General features: G+C 54.4%; 1 protein-coding gene across 4 annotated transcripts; it reads right to left on the bottom strand.

Moving 5' to 3' along the window:
• Positions 1-913: 913 nt before the first annotated feature.
• On the bottom strand, positions 914-15,626 carry VAMP7 (vesicle associated membrane protein 7). 4 transcript variants are annotated; one of them, XM_058423202.1, is made up of 9 exons: positions 15,580-15,595; positions 10,342-10,448; positions 9,981-10,136; positions 8,288-8,345; positions 7,622-7,759; positions 5,376-5,466; positions 5,046-5,113; positions 3,481-3,573; positions 914-2,635 (listed from the first exon to the last, which is right to left on the bottom strand). In XM_058423202.1, exons 3-9 carry the CDS (start codon positions 10,124-10,126, stop codon positions 2,567-2,569), a joined length of 663 nt encoding a protein of 220 aa, XP_058279185.1. In that variant the 5' UTR covers positions 10,127-10,136; positions 10,342-10,448; positions 15,580-15,595; the 3' UTR covers positions 914-2,566. The 4 variants fall into 4 exon arrangements, with proteins under 4 accessions (XP_058279185.1, XP_039939725.1, XP_039939724.1 ...); XM_040083791.2 differs by lacking the exon at positions 15,580-15,595 and adding an exon at positions 11,006-11,252; XM_040083790.1 differs by lacking the exon at positions 10,342-10,448 and having other exon boundaries at positions 15,580-15,626.
• Between the last annotated feature and the right edge of the window lie 784 nt (positions 15,627-16,410).

The raw sequence follows: 16,410 nt of genomic DNA, 5'->3' as shown, positions 1-16,410 counted from the left end.
GCTGTCACCCTCTCCCCTCCCCAGGGTGATGAAGTTGAGTTTAGAGAAGCTTCTCCCACCTTGATAAAGCTCAGTGGGGTCCCAGCACTGCCCTGTTCTTCCCCCTCATGCAGAACATTCTTTTCTGAGACCTCTCCCTGCTGGCACAGCTGATCATCCCAGAGCACTGAAAGGTAAAAGAGCAGCAACATCTGTCTGATTTCTCTGTTACTGGAGAATTCTCCTTTTGCATTTCCTGTGCCCTGTATTCCAAAGGGGATGTTCCAAGCATTGCCTTTCTCTGCCCATCTGAGTCAAGCTGCTGCTCTTTCATGGACATTTAACAGTAGGTAAAGAACAAACTTTTTCAGAGAGTCAGATGTTAACTAGTTGAAGGCCACATCCCAGTTCAAGCCTCTCAGGCAGGTGCAGTTGTTTCCATTCTTTCCAGCCTGGCTGTCTGCAGAGATGCAGACCTGGATGCAGTTCCAGGCTGAGCAGAGCAGGAAGGTGCTGAGGTTGGATTCTGCTGGGATTCATTCCCAGGCCTTTCCAGTACACACCTGATGCTGACAGGCACTTGGGAGAGGCTGTCCTGCTTCAGGAGGGAACACTGCAGCACAGTTCTGTCAGAACCACCACACTCTGGAGCCGTTAATTCAATTTTATCCCTTCATTTTTCTGAGCTGTTCTCACACCAAATGATCTCCCTTCAGCTCCCAATATTCTCTATCATCCCAAGCCCTGGCTGACACCATTAAAATGCAGCTTTGCCTCAAACTGAGATAACAATCAGCAACTCCAACAGTTTCTCCAAGTCCAAGAGGAAATGCAACTCCCTCATCCCAAAGCATGAGCCCATCTCCAAAACCTCCCCCTGCATCAGCACAGAGCATTCCCAAGGTGCGTTTTCCACAAAACTACGGAACACTGCTTTCTGTACAGGAATTTAATTGAAATCAAGATAATTTTTTTTTTTTTTTTACACTAATGCCTCAGTGCATCCTTGAGAAGGAAAGGAAAGATCTTTAAAAATTATTTGTACATAAGACAAGAAATCATCCAAATGAACATGGTAACAGCACGATCCCTAAAACATGCACAGCTGGACCTGGGGCTGCAGGAGCAGGAGGTGCTGGGAGGGGGCTCCAAGCTTCAGAACAGAAAGAGAAACAGGTCCCAGTGGCCACTGGCACTTTGCGGATATCAAGATCCAATCACCCTTGGTCAAACTTCAGCCCAGCACAAGATAAATCCAAAGGAGCGACTGTTTCTAGAACTCTGGGCCCTGCTGGGAAGCTCCCTGGTCAGTGCCACACGGGAAGGAGCAGCAGAGCCACGTCCCCACCCCGCCAGTGTCACCAGGACCTCACGGCACCAACTTCGTTCTCTGGCTCAGGCACCAAAGGAAGCCTCCCCTTCAACTTCCCTGGGCCAAAAGCAGGTTCCTTCCCCCCGAAGGGTGTTTCCCTGGGAAAGAAGCCCATCAGCTCCAGGAATGAAGTGCCCCCAGCTCTTGCCCAGCCTCAGCAGCTCCAGCTCCTCAACCAGACCTGGCTTGGGATGGAGATGTGCAGCTAGCACAGAAACAGCGCCCCTGAGCCTGCATTTGGTTACCAGCCTTGGGTTTGGTTTGAAATCCTCCCAGAGGAGAATGTTCATCCTCTGGCAGAGCCTTTCTCCCTCAGACCTTGGAGAAAGTCACCAGCCACCAACTCCAACCCTTCTCTGTCCTCCAGTTCCAGTGCACACCTTCCAGGAGAAGCACAAGCAGCAGCTCCCTGACACTTTAGCAAGCCAGATTGGCCCCAAATCCACCATAGCCAGTGCCAGAGTTAGAGTCATTGCAGTCCACCCTCCAAAGAAGAGCAGGAGAAATCATCTGTGAGAAAGCAGATCCTGAACCGTGTGCAACTGTCCCCTTTGCTGCGTCCGTTCAGCCACCAGCCCAGGGGGAGATGAGGAAGAAGTGAGGATGAGGAGGCAGCCCTTGCACGCGCTGAGGTGACCCCACACCCTCCTCCTGCCTGCAGGGTCACTGCAGGAACAGGGAGATGTCCCCAGCAGCAGCACCTCCACCTGAGAGTGCACAGAGCCCGTTTGTTCCTGCCACGGTGACACCGTGACCTCCCCGTGGTGCAGCACATCTGGGAGCCACCAGATGTGGCCAGATGTGCAGGAGAGGTGCTCTGGGAACCCAAATCCGCCTGTCCCCGTTTGGCTCAGCCCACCCCGAACCTCCTCTGTGGGACAGCTCCATCCCAGGTGGGACAGCTGCAGCCACTCCTGTCCCCACCCAGGGGCAGCCACACAGACACGGGGCCAGCATGCACAGAACCCTCTGGAGGGGTGGCATTGGGACAGCAAAAGGAACACAAAAATCCTTTCAAGTAATTCACCCAGTCCCCTCTCGAGGTGACAGCTGCGGGAGCAGCGACCGGCTGGGTTTGTCTGGGTGCTAAGGCAAAACGTCTGAAGTCCTGGAGGGATGGGAGATGGAAGGTGGCACTGGTGACAGGCGGGAGTCACTCTGGAGGTTCCTTCTTCACACTCTGCCTCATCTCCTGGTGAGCAGCTCCAGCTCCAGTTACTTCTGCACACAGCTGGGCCAGGCCAGCCCGCCGCACACGGCCGACAGGATGATGTACAGGATCACCTGGGGAGGGAACACGGGAATGCCACAAGAATTAGGGATTCCCAGCATCCACTGACTGCCACAGCACACACCTGGAAACCCCAGATGGTCAAAACCTTGAAGAACCTAACACCCTCCTGTCCCTCCACAGCCCTGCAGCTGAGAACTGTCCCCAGGGAGGTGACAAAGCACTTCCCACCCTGACCCTGCAGTTGTTCCGTCCACAGCCCTTGCAGCTGGAGGGGAACTGTCACCAAGAAAAGCCACTTCAGAGTCACAGAACAAGATCCCACCAAGACTGAGGGCTGAAAAGCCACCTCAGCTCAAGCAGGACACCTCAGCTGCTCCTGGGCCCAGCAGGGGCAGCTGCTGGACACAGTGCTCTCCTCTCAGAGGGTCACAAAGGTTGGAAAAGGCCCCCGTGATCATCGAGTCCAACAAATCCCCCCACACGCACTAAACCATGTCACAAAGTGCCACTCGTTTCCTGAACACCTCCATGGTGACCCCAGCACTGCCCTGGGCTTCCTCTCTCTGTCAGGAAAGGAAGTTTTCCCAATCCAATCTGAACCCCTCCTGATGCAACCCGAGCCCATTTCCCCACCTGCCTGGGAGAAGAGGCCAATCCCCACCTCATCACAACCTCCCTGCAGGTGCCTGCAGAGCCAGGTCCCCCCTGAGCCTCCTCTTTTGAGCCACTCCCAGGCCCTTCCAGACCCTCTCCTCACACAAGCCCATCAGGAGACTCCCTGCCCTGTTCTGCCCTCCTCGGCACAGCTGGGCACACACAGATGCCAGGACAGCCACGGGGGGCTGCTGTTCCCAGGGTTTCAGCCTGGCACAGCAGCTCCAGGCTCCACACTTACGATAGACACGATGATGATGACGATGGTGAGCTTGAGGTTCTTCATACACATGGCTCGGGCAAGGTTCCTGCTGGTGGTTTTGAAAGTGACTGACTGCAAGAGAAAACAAGGAAAACCCCAGGATGGATTGGGTTGGAAGGGACCTAAAGCTCATCCAGTGCCACCCCTGCCATGGCAGGGACACCTCCCACTGTCCCAGGCTGCTCCAAGCCCCAGTGTCCAACCTGGCCTTGGGCACTGCCAGGGATCCAGGGGCAGCCACAGCTGCTCTGGGTAACCTGTTACGGAAAGCTTGTGGTTGTCCCATCCCAAATGTCCTCTCCTGCAATTCCATGCATTCAGAATAGGGTTTGGGCACCAAATGACCCCAAACACCTCCAGACTGGGTCAGTGCAGCCATTCCCCACAGAGCTCAGGCAGGATGCACCTGGTCCTGGAAGCAGCCATCCCAGCAGCTCATTCCACCAGGTAGTGCCAGCTTTTCCTACAAACTACCCTCCATGAGGCTGCAGCAGGCAGGAACCACACCCCTGGGAGCTGCACTCCCAAGGTGGGGAATGCCAGTCCTGGATCTCCAGAGACGCTCCCTCCTGGGCTGTGGGACATTCCCACTGAAGGATATTCCATCCCTTCCTTTCCCTGAGCTTTCCAAAAGCCAGCACTCCCTCCCTCCATGAGCTCAGCCCAGCTGCTGGAGGAATTCCAGTCCCTCTCCCTAAAGCTTTACCGGATCTTTCAGCCCTGCCACCACCTGAGGATGGGGGAAGGTTTGAACACCTGGGAGCTCCAGCACTGTTCCCTGCTGGATCAGCTCCAGGCATCTCTGCTGCCCCTCCAAATCAGGAGGGCTTCAGAGATGTTTGGATCCCCACACAGGAGCTCCTGGCACTCTCCCAGCCTGAGGAATGGGTGCCACAGGAGCTGGGCACCAAGCCAGGATGCTGCAGAGGAGGATGCTGAGCCAGGGCCAAGGATTCCCAAAGGAAAAACAAAAAGCTTCCGGAGTGCACAGCACTTTGCTAGATAACTGCGCTTTATAATTACATTAATTTGGAGGTTTTTTTAGTCTTCACTTCCTCAGAAACACTCCAAGAATCTCCAGAGTCTTTAAACATCATTTAGATGCAACAACTCAGCTTTTTTTTTAAATTTTAAATCAGCCACACTTTCCCTGCTGGTATCAGAACGACTCCACAGATGCACATTTTCCAGTTTATTTGCATCCAGCTGCCTTCAGCCCAGGCTGCCAGGGAAGCATAAATTGTGATTTTATCTCCCTTATCACTGCAGATAATGAAACGAGAGGGTTTTCCCCACCGTGGGCACAAGGGATGAGGACAGGGATGTGTCACCCTTGGCTGGCTGTGGCACAGGGAGCAGGGGGAAGCTGCATCTTTCCCAAACTGGGATGCAGCTGGGAAACAGCCTGAAGGAGGGGGAAGGATTCCCTGCAGGTCTCCATTCTTCTGTGTCCCTTTAAGTGTCCCACCAGGTGCTGTCCCCACCTCCCTGCTCCCAGGTGCAATAACGCAACTTCCCCACTTCCAGGATTTCCCCATTCTCACCGAATCCACGAGATTCTCTGTTTTATCAATCAGCAGCTCCAGCTTCTCTCCTCTTTGTGCCACAAGGTCTGGAGAAAGATAAAAATCCGGCTCTGAAGGTGAAATCCCAGGGCAAAAAGCTGCTCCCAACACCCAAGCCTGGCTGCAGCTTCAAGCCTTCCTGGGATAACCAGGCACTTAGGGAACAGCATCACACCACACAGGCTGCATTTTGGGACTGAATTCTGCACAAGTCCAGATCTCATCCTCTATTTTGAATGGTCAGACTTGGCAACACCCAAAACCAAAATAAAAGCAGCTGCAGTGAGCGTTTCCCAAGGGAAGCAGTACCTATATTCCGGACCATGATCCCTTTGAGTTCATCGATCTGGGCTTGTGTCTCTGCCACCTGGTCCGGGCCCTTGCTCTCCGAGTGGTATTTCTGCAACAGAGAACAGGCAGGGAAAACAGGAGCCTCAAAAACCGGGAGTCAGGGAAAACAGAAGCCTCGAGAAGCCAACAGTTTGGGAACGTCACACCAGATGTAGAAGGTGGCCAGTTTGAGTGGCTCTCCCCAAAGGAATGGAGCAGCCAGGAGCCAGCCCATGTCCCAGAGCCATCCCAGAGGATGCCCCCTGTCACCTCCTGGGTACAGCTGAGCCCTCACTGACAGCTTTGCTGCTGCCAGCCCCTCTGGTGTGCTACCCTGAGCACCATTCCTGTCATCCCTCCCCCTCCACTCCCCTCACTAGTGACAGGGAATTCCCTCAGACTGTTCCCCCCAGTTTGGGGATCCCCGGGATCCTTTGGTGGCGGCACAGCTCGGCGTGGGTGAGAGCAGCACAAACCAACACCAGCTTAAAGGAGCCTGAGTGCAGAATCCACGGCCCAGGCAGCATCAGGGAACGGAGCTCTGCTCCCCCTGCGTGGATTTTAAGTCACTGTTCACATCACGACAGCTCTGCTCCACAACCACCCACATGGCTGCTTAAATCCTGATTTTCTTCTGGCTGAGTTCCATTTCCGACAGCACAGGGAGCCAGAGTCTGACACTGCCACCCCCACGTGGGCAGTCACAACTCATGACGACAGCACCAAATCCAGCAGCCCCTCCACCTCCACCTCCTCCTCAGGGGGAGATTCCCAGGAGGTTTCAGACTGGGCACTGGTTTTACTGGAAGCACAGCCTCCCTCTCCAGGATTATCTGAGCGCTGCACTTGAGCTGGGACTGGATCCCTGCCTCACACAGGAACCTCCTGGAGAACATCCCTGCTCCTGCACCCCAGGGAACGTCAGCCCTCACATCCCACGGGATCAGGGGATGGAAGGGAAGGGTTCTGTCAGCACTGAACTCCCCTCAGATGAACCCAGCAATGTGGAAAAGCTCAGGCAGGCAGCTCCTCCTGTGCTAAGGGAGATGGAAAGGCTGGGATCTTAGAGGAATGTCAGCCCCATGGCTCCAAAGACAGCCTGGCTTTTCTGATACGGCCATTCCAGCTTTTTCCAGCCCTGAACAGCTTATATAAAGCGATGAGCCAGCACTTTGGGTAGTTTCAGTCCCCACATATCAAAGCCTGGTGGAGAGGAAAAACTCCTTCCTCACACACAGGAAGTTAATCCCATTTATTATGCACTCCTTGCTCTCCCCCTGCTGTGGAAGCCAAGGAGCAGCTCCTGGAATGAACTGCTGGAATGACTCTCCCTGCTCCAAACCGCCTGCACAGCCCCAAACTCCAGTGCAAGCTTCAGGCAGGAACAGCGCAGGTGCAAATCCTCCCTCAGAGCCCTGGCCTCACCCTGCAGCCAGCACACAACTGGTAGAGCTGGGACTGCTCCAGAATTGCTATCCTGGGGAGAGGTTTGCTGTCCCCACCCAGGGCCCCTCCTCCTGCAGCTGTGACACCCCCAAAGCTGCCCCTTCCATGGGATAAGCAGCAAAAGAGCCAAGGCCTCCCTGGGGAACAGCCCCAGCAGAGCCCTGAGAGCCTCCCACCCCACAGGCACAGCCCCACCACAGGGTGGCTGATGCCTTAAGTTTTAGCTTTTGTATTTTCCAGATTCTGGACTGCCTTAGTGTGTGACCCTGAACTTCATACAAAGTGTAAGCAAGTTCTCCTCACAGTTCAGTCAGACAAAATAATCCTTTTCCACCCCAGAACCAAGGACACTGCTGCAGCTTCAGGCCCAAAAAGTGCAAACAAGTGATTTGAGGAGAGGAGACTGGGAGGATGGGGACTTCATTACCTGAAGCCGTAATTGGACAATTAACCCCAATATGTAAATGGACCAAAAGTTACCAGAGTGTGAAAACTCGTGACCCCTGGTCCATCTTGAGCAGAGCCACGGCCAGGCTCTTGTAGTGCCCAAGTGCATCCTTTGAAGACCTTTTGAATTAATCCCTACTTTATTCCTTCAACACTTCTAGCCTCTGTTCCAGGCAGCCTCTTTAGCCACCACAGGGACAGCCCTAAAGCCACCATATTCCCAGGACACCTTGTCCTTAATCCAAAGGACATCTCAAACGCCCCCCAAAACTCCACCCGAGGAGGATTCCAGGGGGCAGCTGGGCTGGCCGGGCCTGCCGTGGGGGCCTCACCAGCTGTGCAGCCAGCACAGAGGAGAACTCGCTGTTCATGGCATAGGGCAGGGCAGTCTGGGCTCGGGAGCCGTACGTGGTCTGGAAACGCTTCTTGATCTCGTTCAGGAACGTGAAGGCTCTGGAGCGCTCAAAGTCCTGGGAACAGAGAGCAGGGAATGTCAGCAAGCAACAGCCAGGGCTGGAGGGGCCTGCAGCTCCCAGCTCTGGCCTGGCTGGGTGTGACACTGGCAGCCCCAGGGCTGTGCCAGCTCCACTCCTGCACTGAGGGACAGGGTTTCCTTCAGCACTTCCAGAATTCAGGAGCACCAGGCAAATTCCACTGGCAACTGGAATGGTCTCTGCACCACCAGCCCACTGCACCGAGACAGAAACTGGGCACAGCCAAGAATTTCACCCCAAAACTCACAGTCCACAGGACTGGGAGATCCCTCCCATGGCAGGGGTTGGAATGGGATGATTTTGAAGGTCACTCCCAGCCCAAAACCATCCCACAACTCCGATTTGAGCTCCAGGCTGAGTTCGAGGCTGTAACAGAGGTTACAGTAGCTCCAGTGGGAGAAAAGGCACCTCAGGGCAGCCCTCACTAAACACAGCTATACAGAAACCAAAATCCCCACATTTCCCAGGGCCTGCCTGGGCTGCAGCTGTGTCCCCAGTACTCACATCATCTGTGATGCACAGGTAAATGATCCTGTCCTGGCAGATGTAATGGAACAGGTAACTGCAGGGAATTCAAAGGAAGAAACAAAACGTTATTGGAAGCTGCCACATTTCCAGAATTTCATCTTCCAGAAGCCACTGCTGCCTGTGGGGCCTTTGGGGGCTGGCAAGAGAAAATCCCAGTTATTCTACAGAGCTGGCACAGATAAACGTGTACCAGGTAAATGTCCAGGGAGGTGAGGCTGGGGACACAGGTCTCTGCCCCAAAGATCTCTTCCCATAAAAAAGGTCAAAAATCCTTGCACATCCACAACTCTCCTGGAAGGAGTGAGGTGAAACTTGTCTGGTACCACCCTGGAGACTGCTCAGAGAATCCAAGAAGGATCCCAGCAGCAGAGAGAGAGTAACCCAAGAATTCCTGATGCCAGAAGGCTGCTTCTCCTTAGAGATCCATACAAAAGACACAGAAGTTCTTCTTAAAAACAAAAAGAACTCAATAAACAAATTCAAGGATTTCAAAGTAACTCAAGTTTTTCCCGTTTCAGAACAGGATAAACTATCTTGGACAGAATCCAGGGAGTTTTTTAGCCTATAGGCTGGGACCCTGGCAAGGCAGAGGATCCCTGGGAGGCTCCAGACAGGAGGAACAACTCCCAGTGCTCATCAAGCTTCACAGCTCCCACATTCTGCCCAGTTACCTCTAAAAACGCACCACAGCGCTCCTCAAACTCAACTTTTCAGCAGGTTCAACAGCACTCAAGGCAAAGTTATTTCCTTTCACTTGAAGGAGTAACTTAAAACATTAAAATTTATCCTTAAAATTCCAGCAGGAGAGAAGAGCTGCAGCATCCAAGGTGTGTCAGACTTCCAGCAGGCACTGCCTGGGAAACATCTCCCCCAGGGACTGGCTGTGCTCCTGAGGATGTGGGAAGCCCAGCCCAGTTCTCATCTCCTGCATCCTCAGAACAGCTCTGACACAACAGCTTGGGCAGCGGGGAGGATCCAGCCGTGCTGCCAATTCCAAAAAAAGGGAATGGGCTCCAAAAAAAAAGAGCTGGAATGGGCTCCAACACCTCTAAATTTGGGATTTCCACAGTTGCTTTAGTTTGTTCCCATTGACTCACCCACTTCCCATGTGCAGGAAGTCCCAGATGATGAAGCATCTGCTCCCTGTCCTACCAACACTGACCAAGGGTTCAGCGAGATGGAAAAATCCTGGGAAAAAAACCCCTCTGTCCTGCAGACTAGATTTGGGGTAGCTCAGAGTGACTCCACGTGATCTGTGAGCACAGCTTGTCTCAAAGCCCCAGGATCCACAGGCAACCCAAGAGGGGTGACAGTTTTACCTAAAGCCACATTCAAGGCTCAGAAAATCCAGGGGAAACTCCCAGAAGCCAAACTCCAAAGATTCCACAGCTGAGCACCCTCCAGCTCCCTTGGAGTTGTATAAAAATGAAAAACTTGATTTTGTATCAACTGCCTTGTGCTGCTGCCAGAGCTGAACTCAAATCCCGTTATGCTCTTAAGGTCTGGGGAACAGAAGCAGCTACTGAGCTGGCGGCACGTTCCATCAAATGGGAATTTGGACGAGAAAAAATTGCAGAATCCCAGACAAAACCCCCAAACGCACCCAGTTTTCTCCTGTCCTCATGCATCCCCACAAGTGGCCCCAGACCCAAGGAGAGGGGTTACTCACTTGCCATGGGAGTAGGTCAGTTTGTTGTTCTCGGAAGGGATTTTGGCCAGGATCTGCTCGGTCACCTCCAGGAAGTTCCCTCCACACCAGGCGTGTTTGGCCAGGATGGTGGTGCCCCTCGCCACGACAGCAAACAGGATGGCCATGGCTGCTCTCCTGCTCGGGGACAGAACGGGGGCGGCGTCAGGAGCTGGGCATGGGCGCCTGCAGCGTGGCACAGGGACCTGCACAGTGTCCCCTGGCACGGGGACGTGGCCAGCACTCAGCCAGGACACCACCACCACCAAGTTCTCTCATTCCCCCTTTTAGGTTCTGCTCACAACGACACAGAACCCTCCAGAAAAAAAAGGGGTTTTATCACCTGTGTGCCCTGTGAGGGTGGCAAAGCTCAGGCTGTCTGGAGAAGCTGTGGCAGCCCCTGGATCCCTGGAAATGTCCAAGGCCAGGCTGGATGAGGCTTGGAGGCACCTGGGATAGCAGAAGGTGTCAGGGGTTGGAACTGGATGAGCTTTAAGCAACCTTCCAACCCAGACCACTGTGGGATTCCCTAAGTGTCCAGAGCTGGAAAAACATCCCTGCTGCCACAGAAATGGACACTCGTAATCAGCTCAAGTATCAGCACATTAATCTAGGGCCAGAGCCAGATCTAACACACGGAGCACATGTCAGAGCCCAGCTGGGACAGCTGCCCCGCTCATCCCGCACATCCATAAGCCTCTTTTCTGCTTAGGAAGGACTTAGGACGACTTTGGACCCTGCAAACCCCAAAAATCTCATTTTTCATTTTGCACTCAGGCCCTACTTATTACCTGCTCTGTTCTGTGCCTCGACAGATCTGGCAAGACCACAGAGGTATCTCAAATCCCCCAGGAGACCGCTCTGGGAACAGCCACAGAGCAGGAGTGGTGGCTGAGCTTCTGGATCCAGGCCTGCCATCCCCCTGGCACTGCCTGGTGAGAATTAGGGATCTCTTCTGGATTAACGAGGCCGTGAAGGGAGATCCAGCCCAGCAGGGCTCAGCTCACCTGGGCAGGCTGAGCTCCACAGATCCAGGCTTGGCCAGCACCAGTCAGGGCATCTCCAAACCTCCCACAGGTCTGAGCCCAGCTTTGGAGGGGGAAAGGATAAAGCCACGGATTTATTCACAGGACAGACTCCACACAACCACCTGGGAGCACTGCCGAGGGGAACAGAACCATGGAATGGTTGGAGTTGGAAGGGACCTCAAGACCATCCCCGTGACAGGGACACCTTCCACTATCCCAGGTTGCTCCAAACCCCATCCAACCTGGCCTTGCACACTTCCAGGGATCAGGGGCAGCCACAGCTTCTCTGGCTGTTGGGGTTGCCCTTCCCCCTGCTGTGAGCAGCACCTAATGTGACTTATCCAAGGTTTAGCTCTCTTCCATCCTCATAAACTTGTTTTGGGTCTGGTTACAGCCTTGGCTGCTCTTCAGGTGGAGGAGCTGGCTCCAGCAGGAAGCTTCCAAGGGATTGCTTATTCCTTTATGTTTTAGCTCTGAGTAATCTCCACTTTGGCTCATTTTCAGGCCGAAATGCTCCTGTCAATAATAGTGTGAGCTAACTAAGAATTCACTGCACCCTCCTGTCCCTCCAGAGCCACTGGGCACAGAGGCTTTGGCCAGCCCAGGGCTGCCCCAGGCCCATGGAGCAACACCAGGGCACAGCCTGGAATCACAAACACCCCTGAGCCTCTTGAGCAATCAGGTAAGTGTCCAGCACCAGGAAAGCACTGTCTGCTCCTGCTGTCAGCCAGGAGCCACAGAAAGGAGCAGCTGTTGGGGAGGATGAAGCCAGAAAGCCCCATAAATATGACTGCTTAGATTCTGAGAATGTGAAACCTGTGAGATAGAATTGAAAGCAAATTTTGATGTCTGCGATGTCCTAGCTACTGAATGTCTGGGAAAACAGTTATATGGCCAGCTGAAGGTCACCTGCAGCCAGACCCAGAGGTCAAATGGAATATTCTGTCTCACCCCCAATGTATGGTTCATCCCACACCTGTGACCCTCCCCTGAAGTATCAGGTATCTGTAACCCCATTGGCCTAAGCCCTGTTCCAGCCCACCTTGAAGTCCCCTGATAAGGAGGCTGCGAGAGTGGGTTGGTCTCTTACCCCTCTCTCTCTGCCTGGCACTCTGCCCCTAGGATCTTCCTCTTGGAATTTCCTCTCCCTTCCCCCACTCCCTAGGCCTTGCCACGAGTTGCGTCTGGCAACTCAAAGCAAGGCCTCACATCCTTTACAATAAACCTCATCTTCTAAAACCCAGCTTCAGAGATATCTCGTCCACATTTCATCCCAACCAATCCAGCGAAGTGATATCTACAAGCAGCTGTACCAGAAAACACATCTGCCACAACCAGCTGAAACTCAGGGTACAGAGCCCACATACAGACACCTCAGTTCCCTGAGCAGAGCAAATGCAGCTCCAAACTGAGGACTGTAAAGTGGTTTAGGCCATTCCTACAAGTCTCTGCTCTTTTAATATCGGATATTGGTGGAACTCACATCCCTGAGGTGACACTTGAGCAGCAGCAGTGAGGTGACTCTCGCTGGCACTGTAGGATCCCACAGCCCTCAGTTCCCTGAGCTCATGGCTCTCACCTCCCCAAATTCAGTCCTCAGCTCCCCAAGTTCCCAGTCCTGACTCCCCAGATTCCTGCCTCGCAGTCCTCAGGACACAGGAGCGCCGTGCTCCGCAGTAACACCAGCCCCAGCTCACAGCAGGACGGCTTAAATGAAGCAAGAGAGATTAACAAGGAGCATTTTCCTCCCTGAGCAGCGCCGTACCAGCCGTGTGTTACTCCTGTTAGTAACACAAATCTGTTAAACTGCTACAGAACGTCCTTCCTCAGCAGTTGCAGGAGTCAGGAATGAAATCCCTTTAAATCAACCCCTCTGCAGAGCTTTTTCTAGCTAAACTTACAAATGTCACGCAGCTGGAAACAGCCAAGATCAAACCTTCAGAAAAGACACTGTAAGATGCACGAGCTGCTGTCTGAGGTCCCTCTGGGGATTTAACTGAAGGATCCTGGAAACACAGAAGGGTTTGGCTGGGGAGGGACCTCCAAAGCCCACCCAGTGCCACCCCTGCCACGGGCAGGGTCACCTTCCACGATCCCAGGGTGTTCCAAACCCTGTCCAGCCCGGCCCTGGACACTTCCAGGGATCCAGGAGCAGCCACAGCTTCTCTGGGCACTCTGTGCCAGGGCCTGCCCACCCTCACAGGGAGGAATTCCTTCCCAATACAAGTATGGGAAAAAGGCACAGGAAAACCTCTTAACACCAGAAACACAGGCTCAGCCTCCAGCATGACGTTTAAAATTCCTGTAAGGATGATTTACTGTTTTCCAGCAACCCTTCTGGCCCAGAAGATTCCCAGCTCAGTGCCAGTGAGCCGCAGAAGGTCCCTGCCTGCACATCAGAAATCCTCTTACAGAAAGCAAAGGGCACCACGCTGCCGTTGAAGCACGGAACAAGGGGAGGTGTTGCAACCCAGCAAGTTGCAAACTGCTGCAAAAAAAGAGACCATTAGAGCAGCGTGAGCTCAGCAGAAAGCAGCCCAGGCTTCCCTTTAACGTCTGCTGGGCAGCTGGAAAAATCATTATTTCATTGCAGAATATTCCATCGCAAAGCCCTGCAGATCTCCTGTTCATTTCAGGCCTGAGAATTGTGACATTTGTGCTCCAGCTTATCCCAAGTTCAGCTTCCCTTCTGCACACAGAGTTTACTTCAGGATACCCCACTGCATCACTACGGAAACAAATCACCAAGGAAATTAATCCACGTGGTCCTCCAGCCCCATCACCTTTCCTGGAAGCAGCACTGCAGGGTTTGGAGCGAGGGTAAGGACACACAACACGACAGTGATTGAGTAAGCATGGAATCAGGGAATTGTTTAGCTTGGAAAAACCCTCCAAGACCATGAGTCCAACCACTCCCCAGCAGTAACTAATCCATGTTCCCACATCCACACGGCTTTTAAACCCTCCAGGGATGGGCAGCTGTGCCAGGGCTGGACAGCCCTTCCCAAGTCAGAATGTTCCCAATATCCACCCAAACCTCCCTGGCACAGCTACATCCTGTCACTGCTCCCTGGGAGCAGAGCCTGACCCCCTCCAGCCTCCCCACACCCCCCCCACCAGCACACCTGTGACTAACTAATTAACTAATTAAGCCATGCAGTGCTACATCCGTGGCACCATCCACTCCCACGCACAGCAGTAACACGCTGGTAATACATGACTAACCGTGTTAGAGGCCAGTAACACACTAATAACACCCCAGTAAGACACTAATAACATCCCAAAAACATGACGGTAACACCCCAGGAACAGGCCAGTAACACACTAACAACACCCCAGTAACACGGTAATAAAACACCAGTAGCACAACAAAAACACCCCAACAACACGGCAATAACACTCCAGTAACACACTACTAATACCCCAGTAACACACTAATGACATCCCAAAAACATGATGGTAACACCCCAGGAACAGGCCAGTAACACACTAATAACACCCCAGTAACACATCAGTAACACACCGATCACAGTCCAGTAACACCTCAATCACACCCCAGTAACACATCAGTAACACACCGATCACAGTCCAGTAACACCTCAATCACACCCCAGTAACACACCAATTACACCCCCATAACACACCGATCACACCCCAGTAACACATCAGTAACACTCCAGTAACATGCCAGTAACACGTGAATCACACTCCAGTAACACACCGATAAATACCCCAGTAACACCTCAATCACACCCAATTACACACCAATCCCACCCCATTACACACCAATCACACCCCAGGAACACCCCATAACACACCAATAAATACCCCAGTAACACGTGAATCACACTCCAGTAACACACCAATCACACCCCAGTAACACACCAATCACACCCCAAAACACACCAATCCCACCCCCAGTAACACACACCAATAACACCCCATAACACACCAGGAACACCCCAGGAACACCCATAACACACCAATAAATACCCCAGTAACACCTCAATCACACCCCATAACACACCAATCAAACCCCATAACACACCGATAACACCCCAGGAACACCCCATAACACACCAATAAATATCCCAGTAACACCTCAATCACACCCCATAACCCATCAGTAACACACCGATCACACTCCAGTAACACACCAATCCCACCCCCAGTAACACACCAATAACACCCCATAACGCCTCAATCACACCCCAAAACACGCCAATAACACCCCATAATGCCTCAATCACACCCCATAACACACCGATCACACCCCATAACACACCAATCACACCCCATAACGCCTCAATCACACCCCAAACCACACCAATAACACCCCATAACGCCTCAATCACACCCCATAACACACCGATCACACCCCAGTCGCCCCCGGTCACCCCGCTGTGTCCCCGCTCCCGGTGCCGAGCGCGGCCTCCTCCCTCCTCAGGCAGCGCCTGCCGGGCGCGGGGCTGGGGCCGGGCCGGGCCGGATCCCCCACACCCGAACCTCCGGCCCGGCCCGGCCCCGCTCCGCCCCGGGCCCCCCGGGCTCACCGGCGCTCCCGGGCCCCGCCGGCCCCGCTGCGGCCCCGCCCGGCCCGGCCCGGCCCCGACGCGTTTCCGGCCGCGGGGCCGCCGGGAGCTGCGGGCCCGGAACCGCCATGGCCGGCACCGGCACCGGCAGCGGCAGCGGCACCGCGCTGGAAACCGTGAGGGGCACGGGGAGCTGGGGGATCGGGGTCGGGGTCGGGGTCGGGGTCGGGGTCGGGGTCGGGGTCGGGGTCGGGGTCGGGGTCGGGGTCGGGATGGGGATTGGGATGGGGATGGGGATGGGGATGGGGGTCGGGATGGGGATGGGGATGGGGATGGGGATGGGGATGGGGATCGGGGTCGGGATGGGAATGGGGATCGGGATGGGGATCGGGGTTGGGAAGGGAATGGGGATGGGGATCGGGATCGGGGTTGGGATGGGAATGGGGATCGGGATCGGGGTTGGGAAGGGAATGGGGATGGGGATGGGGATCGGGATGGGGATGGGGATGGGGGTTGGGATGGGAATGGGGATCGGGATCGGGATGGGGATCGGCATCGAGATCGGGATCGGGGTTGGGATGGGGATGGGGATCGGGATGGGGATGGGGATCGGCATCGGGATCGAGATCGGGATCGGGATGGGGATCGGCATCGAGATCGGGATCAGGGTCGGGATGGGGATGGGGATCGGGATGGGGATCGGGATCGGGATCAGGGTCGGGATGGGGATCGGGATCAGGGTCGGGATGGGGATCAGAATCGGGGGGCCCCACTCGCTCCCTTACAGGACCTGGAGCGGGGAGCCCGGGCTCAGCTCCCGAGGAAAAGCAGCCTCACCTTGTGCCAGGGGAG

Source organism: Hirundo rustica, chromosome 21 (genome assembly GCF_015227805.2).
Source record: "Hirundo rustica isolate bHirRus1 chromosome 21, bHirRus1.pri.v3, whole genome shotgun sequence".
Taxonomy (NCBI): domain Eukaryota; kingdom Metazoa; phylum Chordata; class Aves; order Passeriformes; family Hirundinidae; genus Hirundo; species Hirundo rustica.
Note: the sequence above shows the minus strand (reverse complement) of the source record. Positions and strands in the feature narration are given on the sequence as shown.